General features: G+C 39.3%; 1 protein-coding gene across 2 annotated transcripts in view; it reads right to left on the bottom strand.

Moving 5' to 3' along the window:
* Positions 1-21363, bottom strand: part of SLC7A11 (solute carrier family 7 member 11) — a 99677-nt gene that overhangs the window by 8474 nt on the left and 69840 nt on the right. For both annotated transcript variants that reach the window (XM_070259043.1, XM_005607846.4), the window contains exons 7-11: positions 17454-17577; positions 15488-15591; positions 14590-14686; positions 12941-13090; positions 11521-11698 (exon numbers count right to left, since the gene is read on the bottom strand). In XM_070259043.1, the coding sequence (XP_070115144.1) occupies positions 11521-11698; positions 12941-13090; positions 14590-14686; positions 15488-15591; positions 17454-17577 (653 nt within the window). The remainder of the gene's footprint in view (positions 1-11520; positions 11699-12940; positions 13091-14589; positions 14687-15487; positions 15592-17453; positions 17578-21363) is intronic.

Raw genomic sequence — 21363 nt, 5'->3', positions numbered from 1 at the left:
TAACCAATTCCTTAGCAAAATCAGGAGAAGAATCAGAATGTAATTTCCAGTCTGAAACTTGTAGGGTTTTATTGAGCAAAATATCTTCTCTCTCAGGCCTCATTTGCCTCCTCTGTAGAATGAGGGACTTGGGAGTGACATCAGCAAGATGGAGAACTGGGAGGTCCCAATGCTTGTTTCCCCAGAAAAAAAACAAGAAGAACAATAAATAAACAGCTACAAACTGAGAAAAACAGCTCAGGGAAAACTCTAAACAACAAAGAAGCAGGAGCTAAAACCTAGTGGAGCTCAAAAATCATGGATGGCCACATAGACAAGTAACAGAAGCACTTTGCCAGCATCACCCCTTCCCCCCGTTGGGAGCAGCTGGACATTGAGGGTAATCCCCTTGGAGGAAGTTCACCACGTGGGGAGAGGGAGAACAGGCACACCCCAGCAAGCCTCTCTATTGCGGCCGTTTGCAGCCTTTGCTCCAGAGGTCTCCCACAGTCTTCAGTGATGCTGATTCCAGCTGATGGAGCAGCCTGCAGTGCCCCAACTCTGCATCTAGTCCCAGATAGAGCTGTTGCTGAAGTGAGACTTACCCTCAAGGACCCTGGTTGTTGCTGTGTCTCCCTTCCTCTACTCTCAGGGATTGGAGACCACAGCACCTCATCATATAGGAGACCAGAGCCATCACTGCTCTTTGCCCAACTTGGCCCCAGGTGGAGGTTTTGTCCCATCATGACAAAGGCAGCCTCCCCTGCCTGAGCCTTGTCCTCAGGGTCCCAAGTCACACTATGGCTGCCATTATTGGGGCTATGCTGCTGCTACCCTGAGCCCCACCCAACACATCAGGTCAAGACTGAACTGTCGTTGCTGAGATAGGCTCTCACTGCCCTGAGCCTCACCCCCTGGGTACCAGGTAGCAGCTCTGACTCATCGTTGCCAGGGATGTTGCCACTACCATGAACCCCACTCCTGTGGTAGGTAGAGGCTCAGACCCATCATTGCTGGGACCAAGCTGCCACTCTCCTGAACCCTATACCCTGGCTCCTGGGTTTTAGCTCTGAACTGTCATTGCCTAGGTCATGCTGTCACAGCTCTGCACCCAATTCTCTGGGCCCTTACACATGGCTTTAACAGAACACCACCAAAGTTGTGCTATTGCTATCCTGTGAGCAACCCCCAGGGGCCAGACCTGAGACTTTCAGCCACCATCCGAAGGCTGTACTACTACTGCACTCTGCCCCCTAGGCCCAAGCCACCACTGCACCTTGTCATCCCAGTGCCCTTGCCACTACTGCATTCCTTCCCACCAGCAGGAGTCATGATGGTGAGCCCTTGAGATGCAGGTACCAGTTCCACGGGATGTCTGCACATGCCCATACACTAGACACCAGTACTACAGCCACAGCAAGCTCATCTGTGCTCAGTAGCCAGGCTCTGTGGTCGTTCCATGTGTATCTGATCCTAGGACCCTGGTTCCAATACTACTCTGAGGGCTCTGAGTGTCAGCATGCTACACCAAGCTCCAAGAAGTTCTCCTCAGCTAGAACTTCCTCCCATGGGTAAAAAAAAAAGGGGGGGTGCAGGGGGACAGGGAACAGTAAGACTTCAGCATAATTAGCCTCCAAAGATCCCAATAGCCCTACCTGCCACTGCCACCTGCAGGTACCATAGCCACAGATGACCCCTACAATCAACCTCAGCCAACAAAGAGGCACAGAGACTACACCACTGTGCCTTCACAGGAACCACAGACATTGCATCTTACCCAGTCAGTGCTCTTGCTGCCAGCTCCAGGTGCAAATCCTTCCCTACTGAGGCCAGTCCAAAAAGACTGGAAGAGGTGACTGTACCCTCAAATGCACAGACATCAATACAAACCCATCAGAAGCCTTAAAAAGCAAGGAAACATGACACCACAAAAGGAACACAATAAGCTCTAGTAACTGACCCCAAAGAAATAGAGTGCCATGAGTTATCCAAAAAAGAATTCAAAATAATGATTTTAAGAAAGCTAGGCAAGATTCAAGAGAACACAGATAGACAAATCAATAAACTCAAGAAACAATAAATGAACAAAATGAGAAATTCAACAAAGAAATAGAAATCATAAAAAAGAACTAAACAGAAATCCTGGAAATGAAGAAAACCATGAATGAAATGAAAGAAGCAATAGGCTCAATCAGGCAGAAGAAAAAAATCTGTGAGCTTGAAGACAGATCTCTAGACATTATCCTGTCAGAGGAGAATAAAGAAATTAGAATAAAAAAGAGTGACTAAAGCCTACATGAATTGTGGGACACAATCAAAAGAAACAATATCCACAATGCAGGAGTCCCAGAGGTAGAAGAGAGGGACAGAAATCTTATTTAAAAAATCATGGCTGAAAACTTCTCAAATGTGGGGAGAGGTATGGACAACTAGGCACAGGAAGCTCAAAGATCCCCAAACAGATTCAACCCAAAGTGATCTTCACTGAGACACATTACAATCAAGCTCTCAAAAATCAAAGACAAAGAGAGAATCTTGAAAGCAGCAAGAGAACACATACAAGGGAATCATGCTAAGGCTGTCAGCAGATTTCTCAGCAGGAACCTTGCAGGCCAGGAGAGAATGGGGCAATATATTCAAAGTACAGAGAAAAAGAACTGCCATCAATGAATAATATTTTACCCATAAACACAGTCATTCAGAAATGAAGGAGAGATAAAGTCTTTCCCTGACAAACAAAAGCTGAGGGAATTTATAACAAACAGATTTGCTCTACAAGAAATGCTAAAGTGAGTTCTTGAAGCTGAAACAAAAAGATGCTAATCAGGAATATGAAAATGTGAAAGTTTAAAATTCACTTATAAAGGTGAATATATATTCAAAATACTCTCATACTGCAATGTGGTTTATAAATTACATTGAAATCTACCATATAGGTCAAGAAAATAGCTATAGTTACAACGGCATATAACATAAAAAGATGAAAATTGGGACATCAACATAAATTGTGGGAGAAGGGTAAGTAAATGGGTAAAACTTTATTATGCAACTGAATTTAAGTTTTTATTAGCTTAAAAATGATGGTTATGACTATAAGATGTATTATGAAAACATGTAATAGATACACAAATATAAAGAGAAAAGAATCAAAGCAAACCACTACAAAAAAAATCATCAACTCACAAAGAAAGACAATAAGAAAGGAAGAAAGGAACTAAGAAACTACAAAACAATCAGAAAGCAATTAACAAAACAGCAATAGTAAGTCTTTATTGATCAATTACTTTAAGTGTACAGTCATGCATCCCTTAACGACTGGGATACATTCTGAGAAATGCATCATTACATGATTCTGTCATTGTGCAAACATCATAGAGTGTACTTATATAAACCTAGATGGTGTAGCCTACTATACACCAAGGCTATATGGTACTAATCTTATGTGACCACTGTCATATATGTGGTCCATTGCTGACCAAAACATCATTCTGCAGTACATGACTGTAAATGGTTTAAATTCTCCAATTAAAAGATAGTGGCCGAATGGATTTAAAACAACAAGACTCATCTGTATACTTCCTGCAAGATACTCACTTAAGCATTAAGGACACTCATAGGCCAAAAGTGAAGAGATGGAAAAAGATATTTCAAGCAAATGGAAACCAAAGGAGAGCAGGGGTAGCTATACTTATATCAGACAAAATAGACTTTAAGTCAACAACTGTAACAAGAGACAAAGAAGGTCACTATATAATGACAAAGAAGTCAAGTCATTAGGAGGATATAACAATTGTAAACATATACGTGCCCCATATTGGAGCACCTAAATATATTAAACATTTTTTATTATCATTTTTTATTTTTTTATTGAGGTAACTTTGGTTTATAACATCATATAAATTTCAGGTGTACGTCATTATATTTTAATTTCTGTATAGACTACATCATGTTCTCCACCCTAAGACTAATTATCATCCACAACTGTACATATGTGCCCTGTTACCCCGTTCACACTTCCCCCTCCCCACCTTCCCCTCTCATAACCACAATCTAATACAGATCTGAAGGGATAAATAGACAGCAATGCAATAATGGTAGGGGACGTCAATACCCCACTTTCACCAATGGATCGATCATGCAGAGAGAAAATCAATAAAGGAAATATTGGATTTGAATGACACTTTAGACCAAATGGATCTACAGAACATGCCATCCAACAGCAGGAGAATACAGATTCTCAAGTGCACACAGAACATTCTCCAGTCTAGAGCATGTGATAGGTTACAAAACATGTCTTAGCTAATTTAAAAAGATTGAAATCATACCAACTACCTTTTCCAACCACAATGGTATGAAATTAGAAATAAGTGACAGGAGGAAAGCTGGAATATATGTGGAGATTAAACTAAATGCTCCTAAACAATCAATGGGTCAATGAAGAAATCAAAAGGGTAATCAAGAAATCTATTGAAACAAATGAAAATGCAAGGACAACATATCAAAGCCTATGGGATACTGCAAAAGCAGTTCTAAGAGGGAAGTTTATAGTAATAAATGCCCACATTAAGAAACAAGAAAGATCTCAAATAAACAACCTGACTTTACATCTCAAGGAACTAGACAAAGAAGAAAAAACTAAGCCCAAAGTTATCAGAAGGAAGGCAATAACAAATATCAGAGCAGAAATAAATAGAGACCAGAAAAATAGAAAAGGCCAATGTAATGAAGAGTTGGTTCTTTGAAAAGATAAGAAAAATGTTGACAAACTTTTAGCAAGATTAATTGAGAAAAGAAGAGAGAAGAATAAAAAAAATCAAAACTGAAAGAGGTGACATTACAACTGATACCACAGAAATACAAAGGATTATCAGAGACTACTATGAACAATTATATGCCAACAAACTAGATAACTTGGAAGAAATGGAGAAATTCTTGGAAACGCTCAAGCTATCAAGACTGAATCATGAAGAAATAGAAAATCTAAAAAACACAAAAATGAGTAAGGAGATTGAATCAGTAATCAAAAACCTGCCAATACAGAAAAGCCCAGGAACAGATGGTTTCACTGATGAATTCTACCAAACATTTAAAAAATTAGCATCAATCCTTCTCAAATTGTTCCAAAAATATTAAAGAGGAAGGAAGACTCCTAAACTCGTTTTACAAGGCCAGCATTACTTTGATAGCAAAGCCAAAGACAATATAAGAAAAGAAAATTACAGACCAATATCCCTGATGAATGTAGAATGCAGAAATTCTCAACAAAATATTGGCAAACTGAATTCAACAAGACGTTAATTAAAAGGGTCATATGCTCCCATATGACCCAGCAATCCCACTCCTGGATAGGTTTCCAAAGGAATTGAAATCGGTATCTTGAAGGGATATCTGCACACTCATTTTAATTGCAGCATTATTCACAATAGCCAAGATGTGGAAACAACCTATGTGTCTGTCAACAGATGAATGAATAAAGAGATGTAGTTTATATATACAATGGAATATTATTCACCCATGAGAAAGAAGGAAATCCTGCTATTTGCAACAACATGGGTAGATCTTGATGACATAATGCTAAGTGAGCTAAATCAGACAAAGACAAATACTGTTTGATATCATGTATATGTGGAAACTAAAACACTGAACTTGTGAAAACAGAGAGAAGAATGGTGATTACCAGGGGCTGGAGGGTGGGGGAATTCGGGAAATGTTTAATGGCACAAACTTACAACTAGTAAATAAATAAGTTCTGAGGGTCTAATGCACATCTTAGTGAACGCAGTCAACACTACTGTATTATAAAAGTTGCTAGGAGACTAAATATTAACTGTACTCAATACAAAGAAGAAATGATAAATAGGTGACCTGACAAAGGTGTTAGCTAATAGTATTGCAGTAATCATATTGCAATATATAAATATATCAAACAACACACTGTTCACCTTAAACTTACACATGTCAATTATATCTCAATAACAAGATAATTTTAAAAAAAAAGGAATGAGGGACTTGGACTATGTCAGTGGTTCTCAAAGTGTAATTGCCAGACCGGCAACATCAGCGTCACCTGAGATATTAGAAGTGCATCTTTTTCAGCCCCATCCTAGACCTATTGAATTGGAAACTGAAGGCAGGGCCCAGAAATCTGTGATTCTGATAGACAGTAAAATGTAGGAACCCCTGGGCTAGATGATTTCTAAGGTCACCCTATCTCGGCAGTCCTGGAACTCTGTGGCTCTCATTTCCCAGGACATTCGTTCTTGTTCACCTCTTATCTTTGTAATCAATCCCTACAGAAGCTTTTCAAACTGCTACTGGTCCTGAAGCCTCTAGAGGCTATCTTCTTGATGGTTTCAGACTGAGATCGTTTCTCATCCAGACATAGAGTCTCTCTTTTATGACTTGTCACCTGTAACAGGCTCCTCCAAGCACTATTTAATGCCTCTAAACAGGGTATATTTTCCCACCCTTCGCTTTATAATAATGTTTCCCAAAGTTGTTCTGCTCAGAACACTAATTTTTATGATATACATTAATTATAAACAGCAAGCACAATTCTGGCAAATAAACTCCACGTAAATGTTTCTTACATAAATGATATTTTCTCACAACCCGCTGTTTACATTGAGATGTACGTGGAGCACAAGGGAGCACTCCAGCAATTAAAGCCCACGTTTATAGAAAAGGGAAATGGTAAAAATGATCCTGGAAAGATACACTTGTGGAAAAGTAAATAGCAATCAACAGTAAGGGAGATGTCGGTTTTTGTAAGCAGAGAGGGGGCTTGGACTATCTGACAGGAAGTTGAAACCAAAGGTCTTAGGTGTCTGCAATAGTCAAATGCAAAGCAGTAGGGTTGAACTGACCTCTCCAGCCCCTCCTCCCTGGAGAAGTCCTGCAGTAGCTAGCTGAACGAATCTCCACAATGAGCGCTTTTTCTGTATGTGTGTGTGTGGAGGAGTACTCATGTATTTGCCCGCTGAGATTTTTCTTTTTTTAATGACTATGACTATCTTTCTTATGCAGCATCTGCTTCTCCGTGCCCCCAAACAAAATCCTCTTCCAAAAGTGTGTTTCTGTATGCAAGGACATTCCTTGCCCCGCCCTCCCATTTTGCTTACCCGTGTTATAGTGGGTAAGCAAATAATGGAACTGCATCAGTTCCAGACAACAGGAGAGCAACTTCAAGATTCTGTTGCTCTCCTAGTGTGACATTCTCCCTCCTGAAAGCCCAGTTTGGATCTTCTATTCAATAGCACGTATGGGGCCAAAGAATCTCTCTTTCAGTTCTGCATACGCAGTCTTTTCTCTTCCTCCGTGTTCAATCAGCCCTGTTGATAATCTCTCCTGTGGCTTTCTCATGCTCTGTCTTGGGATCTCAAGATTTGAGTAATTTTCATCATCATGGAGGTTTGAGTAGAGTGACTGATTTGGGCTCTGAGTAGCCGTTGGAGCCACACCAACTTTTCCTTCTAAGTTATCTACAGCCATGGAATCAAACAGGTGTGCTCCACCGACCCAAGTAAGCCTCTGTGGAAGCTTCCTGCTCGCCCAGGAAAGTTGCAGAGCATGTGGCATTCAACTACATCCACACCCATGTAAGGATTTTGGCTTTGGGGATAATCAACCCTGTGATAGTATTTTTTTAAATAAAGTTGAGCCAATCGTCTGCATTCTATGTTTTCAGTCACACAAGCTACAAAACGAAATAGCAAGTGGGGCATTTCAGCTTTACCTTTCATGTCTAGTAGTTGTTCTTGAAATCAGTTGAAACAACTGACCTTGCAAAATCTGATTTACCCAACCACACCTGGTGCAAGCGTGAGCCCTATGGGGAAAATTGAGTAAGACTGTGAAGTATTAGCACAAAACGAATCTTCCCTGGAAGCCATAATAAGAATAGTACGTGTGCTTTTTTAAAAGTCTTCAAAATCTTTTCACATGCGTGGTCTTATTTTATCCTTACATAAAGATGGTTTGGACCCCTAAGAAATGTAGGCAACCTTAACTAATTTAAAATGTTGCACTGCAGTCTTCGTGAAGAGTCTGTCAAATGCATTAGCAGCTTGCAGTGAAGTATCATAAATGAAGTTATCCTAACACACCGTAAGCAGCATACGCTTTTAGGACTCAGGAATTGCAAAGTCACTGTCCACAAAGATGGGCTACAGTCATTCTGCTGGTGTTGCCCAGTCTGATGCTTTATAATCAAAGATTTTGTTTAAATACATCTCTCTTCCATGTCTCACCCTGAGCAAGAGGGACCAACTTCCAGTCACCCCATTCACTTTCAGCTGTGATAGGTTTGGCTACAAAGGGTAAACAGAGGCAGCCAAGTGAGACGGCTGCCGCGAGCCCTGGCTGGGGTTTGCCAGGTCTAGCTATCTCTATGTACGTCAATGGGGTATCTGCCCTGTTTTCCTTGGATGAGAAACTTGAGCCTGAATAAATGAATGAATAAATGAATGAGTGAATAAATAAATAAATACCCAGAAGAATTAACCACTCTGTCACAGATGGCAGAGAAAATCTTCCTGATTATTCCCTTCAGAGCACATTTTCTTTTCACCCTAGGAATGCTGTCAAACAAAACGTGGTTCAATACTGGCATCCTGTGGCTGGAGAAATTCATCCAATCTCTGAAAATCTCAGTTCCTCGAGTTCTGAGCTTTCCCTGGCTATCTACACGGGCAGCCGTTCACCATTTTCTGAAGGCTGTCAGTTACCTCACGTTTTTTATGGATGCATCCTAGATAAGATGTATTTTGATAGACTATCATTTCACGGGGCTAATCTGTTCATGTACATTAAGGGAGAAAATAAATAATGATTTAAAGGCTAAAGAATGTTACCCGACAAAACAATTTGATGTTCAGTGACTGAACACACTGCTCCAAGCAGAGGCCCTCTGGCCTCCACATTCACACTGAGTTTTTCTCTAACAACAAGGAAGCAGCTGGTGGGGGGAAGGTGAGGCGGAGGATCAGGACTCTCTTGTTTTGTGTGTCTATGGGTGAGTGTTTTGTTTTGGCCAAAGGCTAGGAAAACACTTGCTATTGCAGCCATAAATATTATGAACTTTCTTTATTTTACTACAAGAAGCTGCCTAAGAGGAAAATCAAACAAAATTATGGAGGATTGTTGCTTTCTGCTACTCGCTTTCAAGGCAGCTATAAAGATAAAGGGCTACAATGATCGCAGTTTAAAGGCAGAATTGCCATGTTCCCTGGTAAGATTTAAGGGCATTTTTGAGAACCAAATAACCATTATGGGACCACTGCATTGCCGCTACTTTCACAAATGGCTATCACTAAATTTGGAGTCCTTGGAGATGTTCAAAATGTCATTAGAGAAAGAAAAATAAAAAACTTCAAAATTACATGAGCATGGAAATACATCGAAGAAGGATCAAGGATGAAAGCTAGTAGTTCATACGTGCTGACAAAGAAATGGTACACAATCCGTACCTGTTAGCAAAACGAAATAATTTTTAGAGTTGGGTGACTGAAAACAGGAGGAACAAATGCCTATGAAGTAAGAGAGAAGAGGGAATTTGCTCTTTCCTCCTGCTCCCTTCTCATTGTTGTCCCACTCTAGGGCTACCAGTTCTTTCTTCCTAAATTCTCTTGGTTTTTCCAGGGTGCTCTGGGGTTTTCACTGTCTCTGGCCAGGATCGGAGATACAGATCTCATGGTGAGAAGCGCTAACCTGTCCTGAACACTGGTGACGAGGAAAGCAATTCTAATGGCAATACTGTTTAACAAGACTTTCCTTTTTCAGAAAAGGCTCTATATTCATTGCCTACAACAGAGAAAACATAACTAAAAATATTCTACAGAAAACCAGTGTGATCCTACAAGAAACCGACTGAATACCCTGCTTGGTCATCAGCGTGCCTGTTAGCCTTAAAGAACCTAACTTTTAGACTAACACTTGTTTGGGGAATAGTGTTGCCAGTTAGAAAGCAAAATTCAGGTATAAATGGTAGTTTAAGGTCTAAATACACCAAGTATCAATTAAAAGCCCATTAGTAGCAAAACTATTTTGAATGACTGATTTCTGAATGAGTTTGTATAGAACACTAGAGATTCCAATATGTACACCAAGTTGGTTTCTCTGTTTTTCGCTTTTAGTAACACCGACATTATTTAAATTTCCCTGACTTTTCTACTAGGCTTTTAAAAATTAATTACGGTGGTAAAGGAAGTATATGAGAAGAACAAAAGTTGTTGTCTAAACTCCTAAACCCACCAGCAAGAATGGATCTGCTCCTCTGGCTGTATTTTTTACTTCTCTCTCTCTTCCACCAGTCATCCAATCTAGAGAGACTATGGACTTTGAAATCCAGTAGATATGGGCTCAAATCCTAGTTCAATGGTTTAAAACCTGCACACTCAAAAATAAATTCTCCATCTCCTGAGTCCTGGTTTCCCCATCTAGGTAGAGAAATAACAGCGCCTCACACCTGGATCTTGTGAAGGATAGAATGAAATGATGCTGTGAGCGAAAGGGCTTGCTTGGCAGAGGCCCTTACAGAGCATTGGGTAAGCTTTCAAAAGCAGGTGTTCCTAAGCACCCTTCCTGCCTACTGATCAACTATGCTTTCTCCTCCCCCAAATTACCTCAACACCAAGCACTGCTGGTTCTTCCTCTTCAACATCTTTCATTTTCTCTCAGATCCTGCTGACACTACCTGTGCTCAGACCTTCCTCAATTCTCTTCAGGATTACCACATTAACCCCCAAGCTTGATTCTCTGTCCTCAGCCTCAACCGTCTCTAATCCATCCTGATTGCCCAGGATGATTTTTCTAAAATGCAGAACTGCCTGAATTTGAATTCCAGCTCTTCTACTTAATAGTTGTATGACTGGGAATAAGTCACATGAATCGTCCCATGCTACATCTCAAAATCTATAAAATGGGGATAATAGTTTTCCCTACCTCAGAAGGTTGTTATAAAGATTTAAAAAGGTCATAGATATGCTAACACATAGAAATCACACAATAAATGTGAGCTGCTATTCTCTTCATTGTTCTTGCTGTTCTTATGACCCACCCTTCCGGGATTCGCCATGCCTATTAAATAGGGTAGTGTTACAATCATGATATTTAAGACCTTTGCAGGTCTCTGCCTAACTTGCCACCAAATCTCATATCACTCATCAAGCAGTATGTTATGATATAGAATCAATAAACTGCATTCAACCCAGCATAAAAATAATTAGGTTAGCAAGGGATTCAGAAGAGCAATTAGGTCATTTACAGAACTGCAGACAAAATTCTATCTGAAAGAGCTGTTCTCCTAAGAAGTGATTAGAGAAGCCCAGACTAAATATCCTGAAAGAATTCAGTGGCTGTACCTTAAACATCCTTCCTGCTTTGTCTTCTCTCAGTTCTAATTAAAATGGAATAACATATTCAAACTAGCAATTGCCACACATATTTTTAAACTTTGAGATGTGCATGTCACGTATGTACACATGGATGGGTTTTCTTCAACCTGGTCTCGCAAAAGGTCCTGAAATTGCTTCAAAGTCTTACCTGACATTCTTCTAAACCACCTGGGTTTCTTGTCCCATATAATGAAGAGATAGTAGGCAGGGACTCCAGTCAGAGTGATGACGAAGCCAATCCCTGTGCTAAATGGGTCCGAATAAAGGGAAAGGGCAACCATGAAGAGACATGTGAAGGAGAACAAAGCTGGGATGAAGAGCGGCACCTGGGACACAGAACAGAAAAAAATCACTTCAAACATAGTTCAAGAGACAAAGTGGTTCAAGATGAGCAGGTCAGTCATGTGATGGGGTGAACAACTTTCATCAGGGAACCGGGCGACAGGCACCATCCTACCTTACCTTAACAGCAAAATCTCCTTAATGGGGCACAGAGAATGTCATAAACATACTCCCTTAAATTTTTAAAAATTGTCAGATAGAATAAAACCTAAGGATGAATAAGTGAGTTTCATCAGAGATGTTCTGTTTGAATTATCTTACAGTTAAGTACCATTATGATTTATGTTTTTTATTGTAAAAGATTGGCTGTTTGATAATTATGATTAGAATCCACTTTAATGTGGAGCCAAGAGCACAGGCTGCTTGTTACATGTTAAAGCCTTTCAGTGCATATTGATTTTCTGTTGGAGATTCACAATGAGAACTGACAGAAATAAAACAGGCCAACTCCTATTCAACCGCTAATAAAGACATTGCCAGCATTGGGCAAGGAACATAATTAGAAACAAATTCTGACAACATGACTGACAACGTTATCTGTGTTATTTCTTAAAAGCAAATAAATAGTGAGGTCAAATCAATCCATGAATGCTCAAGGCTGGAGGAGTTGAAAAGCATATTCTTCTGCCCTCCCAAAAGGAAATGCTTGGTTATGGTAAATGGGCTTTCTATTAAGTGGTAAATTCATACATGTTCGCTTTCCCTGTATATTTTGCATTTTTATTCCTTCTAAAGGGTATAATGTAGAAAAAGAGCAAGGTAATAAGTCATAACATTTAAGAATACTTAAAACACCTACTTTGTAAAGCAGCATCATTTTAGAGTTTTAATTAGTGATAATTCCAGACATATCTGCCTCACTCTTTCTCAACATGGCTGCCCACAACTATTTGGCATATGGATAGATAGAAGTATCCCATACTTTGAACACATCAGGTCATTGGGCACATCCATGAAAAATCAACACAGCAAACATCCTATATTAATACCACATCTTTTCAAAAATGTGACATATAAAGCTCAGTGCAACACATAAAAAAACCGAATGAACTATTTTTCCAAGCTAAAAATAAACCTACTATGAAGGCACTACCTGCAAGAGTTAAACACTTTATTCCAGAAGATGCTGCCCCCAGTCCAAGTTCCTCATCATCAAGTTATGACAAAGGGAGGACTAGGTATTAGGAGAAAGATTTATGTAAACCCATCAAGATTGCTGAGGTTACCTTGAAAGGACGATGCATATCGGGGCGTTTGTATCGAAGATAAATCAGCCCAGCAACTGCCAGCCCAATAAAAAGCCACCTGGCAAAACTGAGGAAATTCAAAAGACTGTAGAGGTCCCCAGAGAAGAGCATTATCATCGTCAAAGGGTGCTGGTGGGAAGGGGAGAAAAACCACACTCAGTGAGTTAATAGGGAACACAGGGGATATCAAACAATAACATCACTACACTTTATATTAGCGTTTTCAAATGGTTATTTATACCGATAAACTACTATTGTGATTAAAACCTATACTCAACTAACCTCCTTTCTATATTCTGCATAATCCCTTTACCCACCAGTACCATTATAAGAGGGCCATTGTCATTGCCACTTATTCAGACAGAATTTTATATGGATGTTTGGGTTTTACTTGCTTTTACAGTTGAGAGAAGAGAATGTGTTTTCAAAGAGTAAAACACGGGATACTCAACCACTCAAAATTTAAAGACCAGAGGCTGAGACGATTAGTAAATAACTAATAATAAAAATGAAAAGTGCGTCCAATTGCAAAATTCACGGAAAGCTCTGCAAATAGTTTCTGATGAGCTCTTGGGTACGCGCACACGTGAAACACAGCCACTTCCAGATGACCCAGTCATCTTGTGAATGCAAAACAGTGACCTTTTCTTTCTCCACGCGGTCTCTCCCCGTGTGCTTGCCGTGTGTGACCCTCAAGACCGCAGAAAAGAATGAAGCGCAGAGATCAGCGTAGCAAGTCTCTGCAGCTGCACATGCCAAGGACAGCATGACTGATAGCCGAGGCTTAAAATGAAAGCCCTCTTCAGTGAGTAATACATTCTGTTCCCACAAGTGAAGTTAACTTTCAGCACAGAGAGTATGGGTACTTTGCAAAGAAATTTCAAGGAAACATTTTGAAACAAATTAAATGCATGAAAAAAAATGTTCAGTGAGTGCTATGCTGCTCCTGACAGCAGATTCCATTTGAGAAAAATGTTGCAAAATCGTAGGGAAAAATGAGTATAACATTGCCAGTGGGTATTTGAGGTCTTTTACCCCTTGCGCAGTCTTTTGTATCCACATTTCACAAATGCTTTTCTCTGCATGAGGAATTCTACAACTCAAATTTAAGTTTGGGTGCTTTTACTTCTTCCACCTAGGTTTGCTCTCAAATGTCTCACTTTTAATCACAGAATCACTGCACTGTCTAGGATTTCATCAATTTTTTCTATAATTTTGCATGCTTTTCATTCTAAGGGGACTATGATGAGAGATGTGGGTGTTTTGGGACTGTGGCTTTTAGTTCCACTTCCAGTAACTAGACTTGGGACATGTTATTCTATATCCTTTTGTGTGAGCTCTATGTCAATGATAAGAGCCAAGCTAATCATTTTCCCTTAAACCACACAAATTTCTACACAGGTGAAAAAGAAGTGATGTGATTATTGTCCCATAGCATCCAATAAGCATCAGATACTGAATAAAGGGAAGTGATGGAAAACATCTTGCCTCCCAAACTCCACCAAGACATACATAGAGCCGATTTAGCAATGAATAAGAAAGTAAAGCACGATCTAAAGTTTGGTCTGAAATCTTTGCTAACCTGTTCTTTGAGGTTATAACTAGATATACTTGTTAATATGCATTACCAAAACAATAACAGCTGGCAGAGGAGTGTGCTTGCGGACATGAATCATGGAGAGGATTTCTGGAAGGTGACCCTCTCGAGACGCAACATAGAATAACCTAATGGGAGAAAAATGTGGGTGGAGTTGACTGCATAATTGATCATTTCAAAGGGAAAAATCCAGAACTCTAAGAGAAAGCTTGCCCCTTTTTCATACCAAATGGTTTTGAATTTCTTAGGTAATTACTTAGATTTCACTTTTCAGATAAGGTAGAAAACATCATGAGAAATCTGACTTCGAATTTTGTAAAATCTGCCAACATATCATATTATTCTTTGAGCAGAAAACAATAGCAACATCCCACTCAGCATAGCTCTCCCTGTACATAAATAGCTGATGGTGAAGTTAGTTCTAGATTCCTAGCATTGTATGTGTGTTATCAATTCAGTCCAACACAATACACACACACACACACACACACATACACACACACAACGTTCATATTTATCTGTTCGGTTTTAATTTTATATTAAAAAGAAAGGAACTTTTGCATCAAACAAAAACAAAAGGGATACAGATGGTGGGGTGGTGATTTTTGGTGTCTCTTACTTTACTTTTTTTCTTGCCACCTTTAGAGAAACAAAAGATTTTATCACCAGAAATAAAATGCTGTTGTTAGACTCTAGATATACTGTAAAAAACCACTACAGGACAGCTTCAGAGTAGGCTATGAGTAGACAAGCAGTGCCCTCTAATGGGCAGAATAAGACACGCTGTTGATGCTTGGATAAAGACTTCGATCTTGCATGTCTCTTTAAAAACAATAGGTTTGGAGGCACTATTTCTTTGTAAACTTATCCTTATTACATCCAATCTCAAAAACAGAAATGCATTTCTAGAAATGTTTGAACTCACTCACCTGGAGACAGCAAATACACCACCATTCATGGAGCCAAAGCAGGAGAGGGCAACGAAGATCGGAACTGCTAATGAGAAATTTCCCAGTAGCCGCTCAGAAAAGGTCTAGTGAAAGACAGAACGAAGAAAATTAATGCTTTGCCAGAAAGTGGAATAAAATGAAACAATTGAGGCCAGACTCGTTCTATGACTTTCTATTAGCCTGATGATACGTGTATGTTTTATAATCCTTCTTTTTTAGTTAGGGTCAGACTAACTTGTTAGACAATAATGAAAAGCAGGTACGATGACATGGCTTGTTGCAAAACTATGGGCAAAGGTCAAAACAAGTACCTTCTCTCTACTTTCAAAAAGCAATGATCTATTTATTGAATCTTCATCAACTATGACATCTGTCATCTCTGACTCTGGTAAGTGGAAAAAGCTCAATTCAGAAGTTCTCCTTCTGGAGACAGAAATCCTTCTGTCCAATACCTTCTCTTTAGTCTAGAAAGCCACATTTTTATAGTGAAGTACCAATGTACACTGAGGAGTATTACAGATACTTGTTTCATATACCAATCCCACTGTTATGACATAAAAGTGTGGCAAAAAATAATTGATGACAATCAATTATATCATCTACATGAGGAGTGCTGAAATTCTTTTGCACGGAATAATCACATTAGCTGAATCTCTGTTTATTGAGTCACTCCCTGCCTTTCAGGTATCTGCCAGTTCCTTCTGTGGTTTCCTATAAAAAGGATAGAATACAAATACAAGTTTGAAGAACTCAAGCCACAGAAAATATAGAAGAGAAACAAAACTTCTGAAATATCCTTTTATGCCATGGTATGTGCAACACTGCAAATTTCCACCAAGAATGTATTTTCCAAAAAAAATATGTGGGATTCTTTAATTGTCCTTGATGCAGCTGGTGCTGTATAATTAATGGACCACATTACGCTCCAAGAATAAGTGCTGCCCTTTGTCTAGTAAGATGAGATGGCTGACCTGACATCGGTAAGCTTTGTACATTTTGTTGTCTGGTAGGACTTACAGCAGTGGGCAGAGTCTTTTTTTAATTCAGTGAACTCGTACATAAGTTCAGATGAAATGAGATAATTTGTTCCCTGTGGATATTGCTGATATGAGGTAATAGCGACTATTTTAAAAGGAATTGACATATGGAAAGTTATTTTTTCACCCTTCATTGTTATGAGGTCATGAATGAATGCACTCTTACTAGCTAAGTTTTTATACAAAATAAAAGTATGCGTCACAGAATAACAGTCCCATACCATGACCTTTGAGAGCCAAGATGGTCGTGGAGCCAAATACATTTTGGAAAGTGCTGTAAAATGATGAGTATCCATTTATGCATTAGCATAAGGCAGTTAAACTGCACATTAGCATCTTTAATATTCTAAGAAGTGCTGTAGCAACATCTTTTAACTTTGAATAACTCAGTATTTGCAAAAATTAATAGCATTCCATGACTAGTATTCAAAAAGACATACTAGAAAAAATAAGTATATATGGTCCACTTGAAAAGTCTTAAGGGGTACTTGGAAAAATAATTTTGTTAGCCTTTGAAAAGTTTACAAACAGAAAAGAGTACAGAATAAACTGAAATTTGCGTATGAAAAAATGCATTCATTTAAATTCAGTAACTGCCCACCTGTCCTTAAAGACATGTTGGAAGAACAATGCCTTCTATTCAACAGGCCTTGACAGATTGTCAAGAGTGTATATGTGGAAATGTTTTATGTGAAATTAACAGTACAGAGAAATCATATAGGATTTTAGCTGCATCAGTTAAATGGAATACACTAAGGTTTGTTCTAAATTTTTTAAATACTCATTATCATTCAGGTCAAGAAAAGATTACTGAATTCCAAAACACTTTCTGCTGGAGGGAGCTACTAAAAAATTGTATCGACTCATTAACCTAAATTCAAATTGGCATTTTCCCAAATTGGACTCACCACCGCCACGGCATTGGAAAGCAATAGCTCCTCGGCACTAATGGTCGTAAAGTAGGCCACATTTGTCAGCACGTAGCCAATGGTGACGATGGCCATGGATATACATATTGCAAGGGGGATGGTTCTGAAATGCGCAAAGGAATTACTTATTAGTCATCTTTTGTTAATCATTCTCTGAAACCAAAGAAGATAACAGACTAATTGCAATGAAAAATAAAATGGTACATACAATAATGACAGGCTCTGTTGGGTATATATAAACATTTCATCAGGGTGAAGTACCACGTACTCCTTTGTAATTTAATAAGGTCCATGGAGCAGACACTTCATCTGTCTTATCTATTGCTCTGCCCCCAGAACATATGAGTCCATCCCATTACATACTCCATAAACGCTATAGCAGAGTTGTTCAAACTTGAGCATGCATCACCTAGAAGGCTTGTTAAAACACAGATTGCTGAGCCCCATCTCAGACTCTCTGAGTCAGTAGGATTTGCATGTCTAACAAATTCCTGGGTGATTCTGACACCTGGCCGAGCGACCACTTTGGGCACCACTATCCTATATGCTTTTCTAATATTAATTTTCCACCTTGACACTTTTCCAATACCAGTCCTGAAAAACATCTTTCACATTCAGTGTTTTCCTCTTTAGTAGCTTCCCTTACTAGCAAATAAGTGCACACTTTTGAAAGCATGAAAGCAGGATATATCTACCTTTCTAAATGAGGATGATAATAATTTTGTATATAACACAAAAATCACAGCAGTGCTCACAATAATGACTTTGCACTGCCCTGCTGTGAGTTCAAAGGAAGCTCAAGATCATGAGTATCTATTAAAGCAACAGCACAGAGAAACCCATGAAATTAGAGGTGACACACTGTGAAATACATGTGACCAGACAGCGCTGACACTATGTGGCATCTAGAAGTACCTGACACAGATGCAATGTTATGTCTTCATTTAATGCACTGGGGAAGCCAGGAAGTTACTGACCCTAATAATTTGATTCCATGTTAGCGATACACATTACTTGCTTAACATAATCACCTCTTCAGACTCTTTCCAGTTCAAGCAACTTAAACCTTCAGCTCTCTGCACAAAGGCTGATGGTTTTTTTAGCCATAGAGCTTATCAGCTCTCATAGGCCCTTAACCCTGCTGGGTGCCACTAATGAAAACCTCAATATAATTTCTTCCAAGATGAAAATACAGTCCAGAACCAGGAGAAAAAAGGAGGAGGGGGCACAGCCTGCCTCATTCCCAAAGCTGAGTGTGTTTAGCACACTAAGTCCCAGCTCATTATGCTGAGCAGCACTATTCCCTGTTGAGAACAGGCAAACTGAGCCAGCCAGCAACTGCCATTCATTATGCTGCTTGGAGCCTGACGCTTCCCCTGTTCCCCAAAGTCTTAAGCCTTGCTGGGGAAACACATTGACCTCTAAATCCCGCCATCCTGATATGAAAGTAGCAGATGTACCCCTTCCCCAGTGCGAAGAGGGTCCTGTGGAATTGTCTGCTAACACCATAACGTGCATTACTGGTTGTGATTGATAAATGCTAAATTTAAGCAAAGGAAATCACTGAGCCAATTAGGTACAAAGGGGTGAATGGCATCAGGGGAATTAAAGATGAATTCTGTTTCTTTGAAAGAAAGGCTATATGCAAATGCAAATGGATAGGAAGGAGAACATGGAGGTGTAGATGCAGCTTTTCAACCACTCACTGTATTATTTTAAACTTGAATCCTTTCAGCTTTTATAACATCCCAAATGGAGTGTTAAGTTCTTTCTGTGTAGGAGACAAGCAGAGAGAGAGAATGGGCAGGGAAAGCCTTGCAAGAATAGGATTAAGAAATGTCAAGGTTCTGTTAATAAAAAGGGAGGTGACTTATTGTTAAGTGTAGAGAAGTAACCTAAGCTGTCCAGGACAGGTAGCACTGGCGCATCATGTGACGCTGCAAAATAACAGAGAGAGGAAAGTCGGAAACTTGGGCTGTGGTCCTCCCAGCAGAGAATCTCCCAGCCCGGCTCCTCCAAGGTAGCTGCCCTGTCTGCATCCTGCCTGGAGATGAAGGTCTCTCCGACGGAGACTTTCTAAACTGATCTTAGTAGAAGTGATCCTAAAAAATCTAACCTTCCAGGTCAGTTCCCTTTTTCTGTCCTCAGCATATCAACAACAAAGACAACAGCAGCAGCTGCTGCCATTGATGTGGTGGCTGCTATGCACCCCACATTTTATTAGACACTTTACATATTGGCCTCATTTTATCCTTGGAAAATCCTGTGAGTTAGAAACAACATCACCATTTTATACATGAGCAAATGAAGTCTTAGAGAATTCAAATAACTGTTCAAGGATACACAGCTGGTAAGTGGAAACCCAGAAGTGAGCTGCAGATCTATCCTGCCTTGAAGTCAAAGCATTTTAACCACTGAAGTGTTCTCTCCTTCTCATGCACGTGGGTTCTCAAACTCAATTTCCAGAGAAATCATAATTGTTGAACATAATATTTATTGGAAAGCTCTTATCAAGACTGTATTTCTCACAGATTCACTGAAAATGCAGTTTCATTGACTATAAAGGGGGAAAAAACTTATTCCATGATTTTTATAATTTTTCTGTGTAACATGAATGTAAGGTCAATAGAATGTTTTCAAATAGTTTCGATGTTTAGGAAATAGTTTGCTTTTTTTAATTTACAAGACAACAGAGGCTCCCTTCATAAATTTCCATAGACAGCTTTTGTAGAAAAGGAGGAAAAGTAGGCATGCTTGTCAGATAAGCCAAAATAGATTATTAAGAATTTTACTATCTGCCAAACATAATATCTAGATACCAGAGGAAAAAACCAAAGGAGCTTAAAACAGGACAAAAGAGAAAGAAAAGAGGGTCTAACCTGGCCACAGATCACACACGCCCAATAATTCCTCTCCGGGTAAAATTAAGCCATGGGAATTGGAGGAGGTTTGACAAAATAGTCACTAGCTTCTGTCCTTAGGTTCCACTGCACTTTGACAAAGGGAAGGAGAGGAGTGCGTTGCCGCCTTGACATAAACAGTAATCATTTACAGAGGAAAGCTGTTGACTTGTTCAGAAGGGCTTGGCACCATGTGGTCAACTCCTGGGTTTCAAGCATCAAAGCTTCAGCCTCACTAGGAGAGTTGACAAAAGCTATTAGGCCACGCCAGAGCAATCTTTCCAGTAGTTTTAGATGCAGAGGGCAGATAAGCATGGTGAGTAATCCAAGATTAAGGCAAACGGCACATGATAATAAAAGGAATTAAAGGAACTGGTAGGCCACAGATATTTCAAAGCCTCTGTGTTATTGTGAGCTATCCACAATTCTAAGTGCAACAAAAGCCTTATCTTTAAGCTGAATAAAAATGACTCAACCTAAGACTTGACTCTTTCTAAAATGTTTGTTTGTTATGATTAACAAAATAAAAATGTTTTGAAAAGAATTACTTAAGCCTTAAGAGTTTTTTGGCATTATATATAGTCTTTTCAAAAAACAGGCATTAAGGATGCAAGAATCTGATATTTTTATTAGTTGCAAATGGTCTTCAATCAAAAGATCTTGGATAGTCTTCTCTTCTTGTAGGTTTATTTTAAACTGACACCTCTAACCAGTCTACGTCACACATGGACAAATACTTGTTTTATTTGAAATTGTTAAATGGAAGTGTCTGGAACATCTGCTTAGAAACACTTTCATTCTAAAGGATACACCTCCCCAGGAGTACAAATAGTCCCAATAGTAATGGCTAATATCTTATATTTGTATAATCTATAAAGCACCAGCAAATATATTTTATCTTCAAATATACACATGTCATTTCAAATTCTTTGTGGAATGAGATAGAGTAAGAACAAATAACAAACAAAATTCACAACAACCCACTGAAA

Source organism: Equus caballus, chromosome 2 (assembly GCF_041296265.1).
Source record: "Equus caballus isolate H_3958 breed thoroughbred chromosome 2, TB-T2T, whole genome shotgun sequence".
NCBI classification, from domain to species: Eukaryota; Metazoa; Chordata; class Mammalia; order Perissodactyla; family Equidae; genus Equus; species Equus caballus.
The sequence above is the reverse complement of the archived record's forward strand: the minus strand, read 5'-3'. Positions and strand labels throughout refer to the sequence as shown.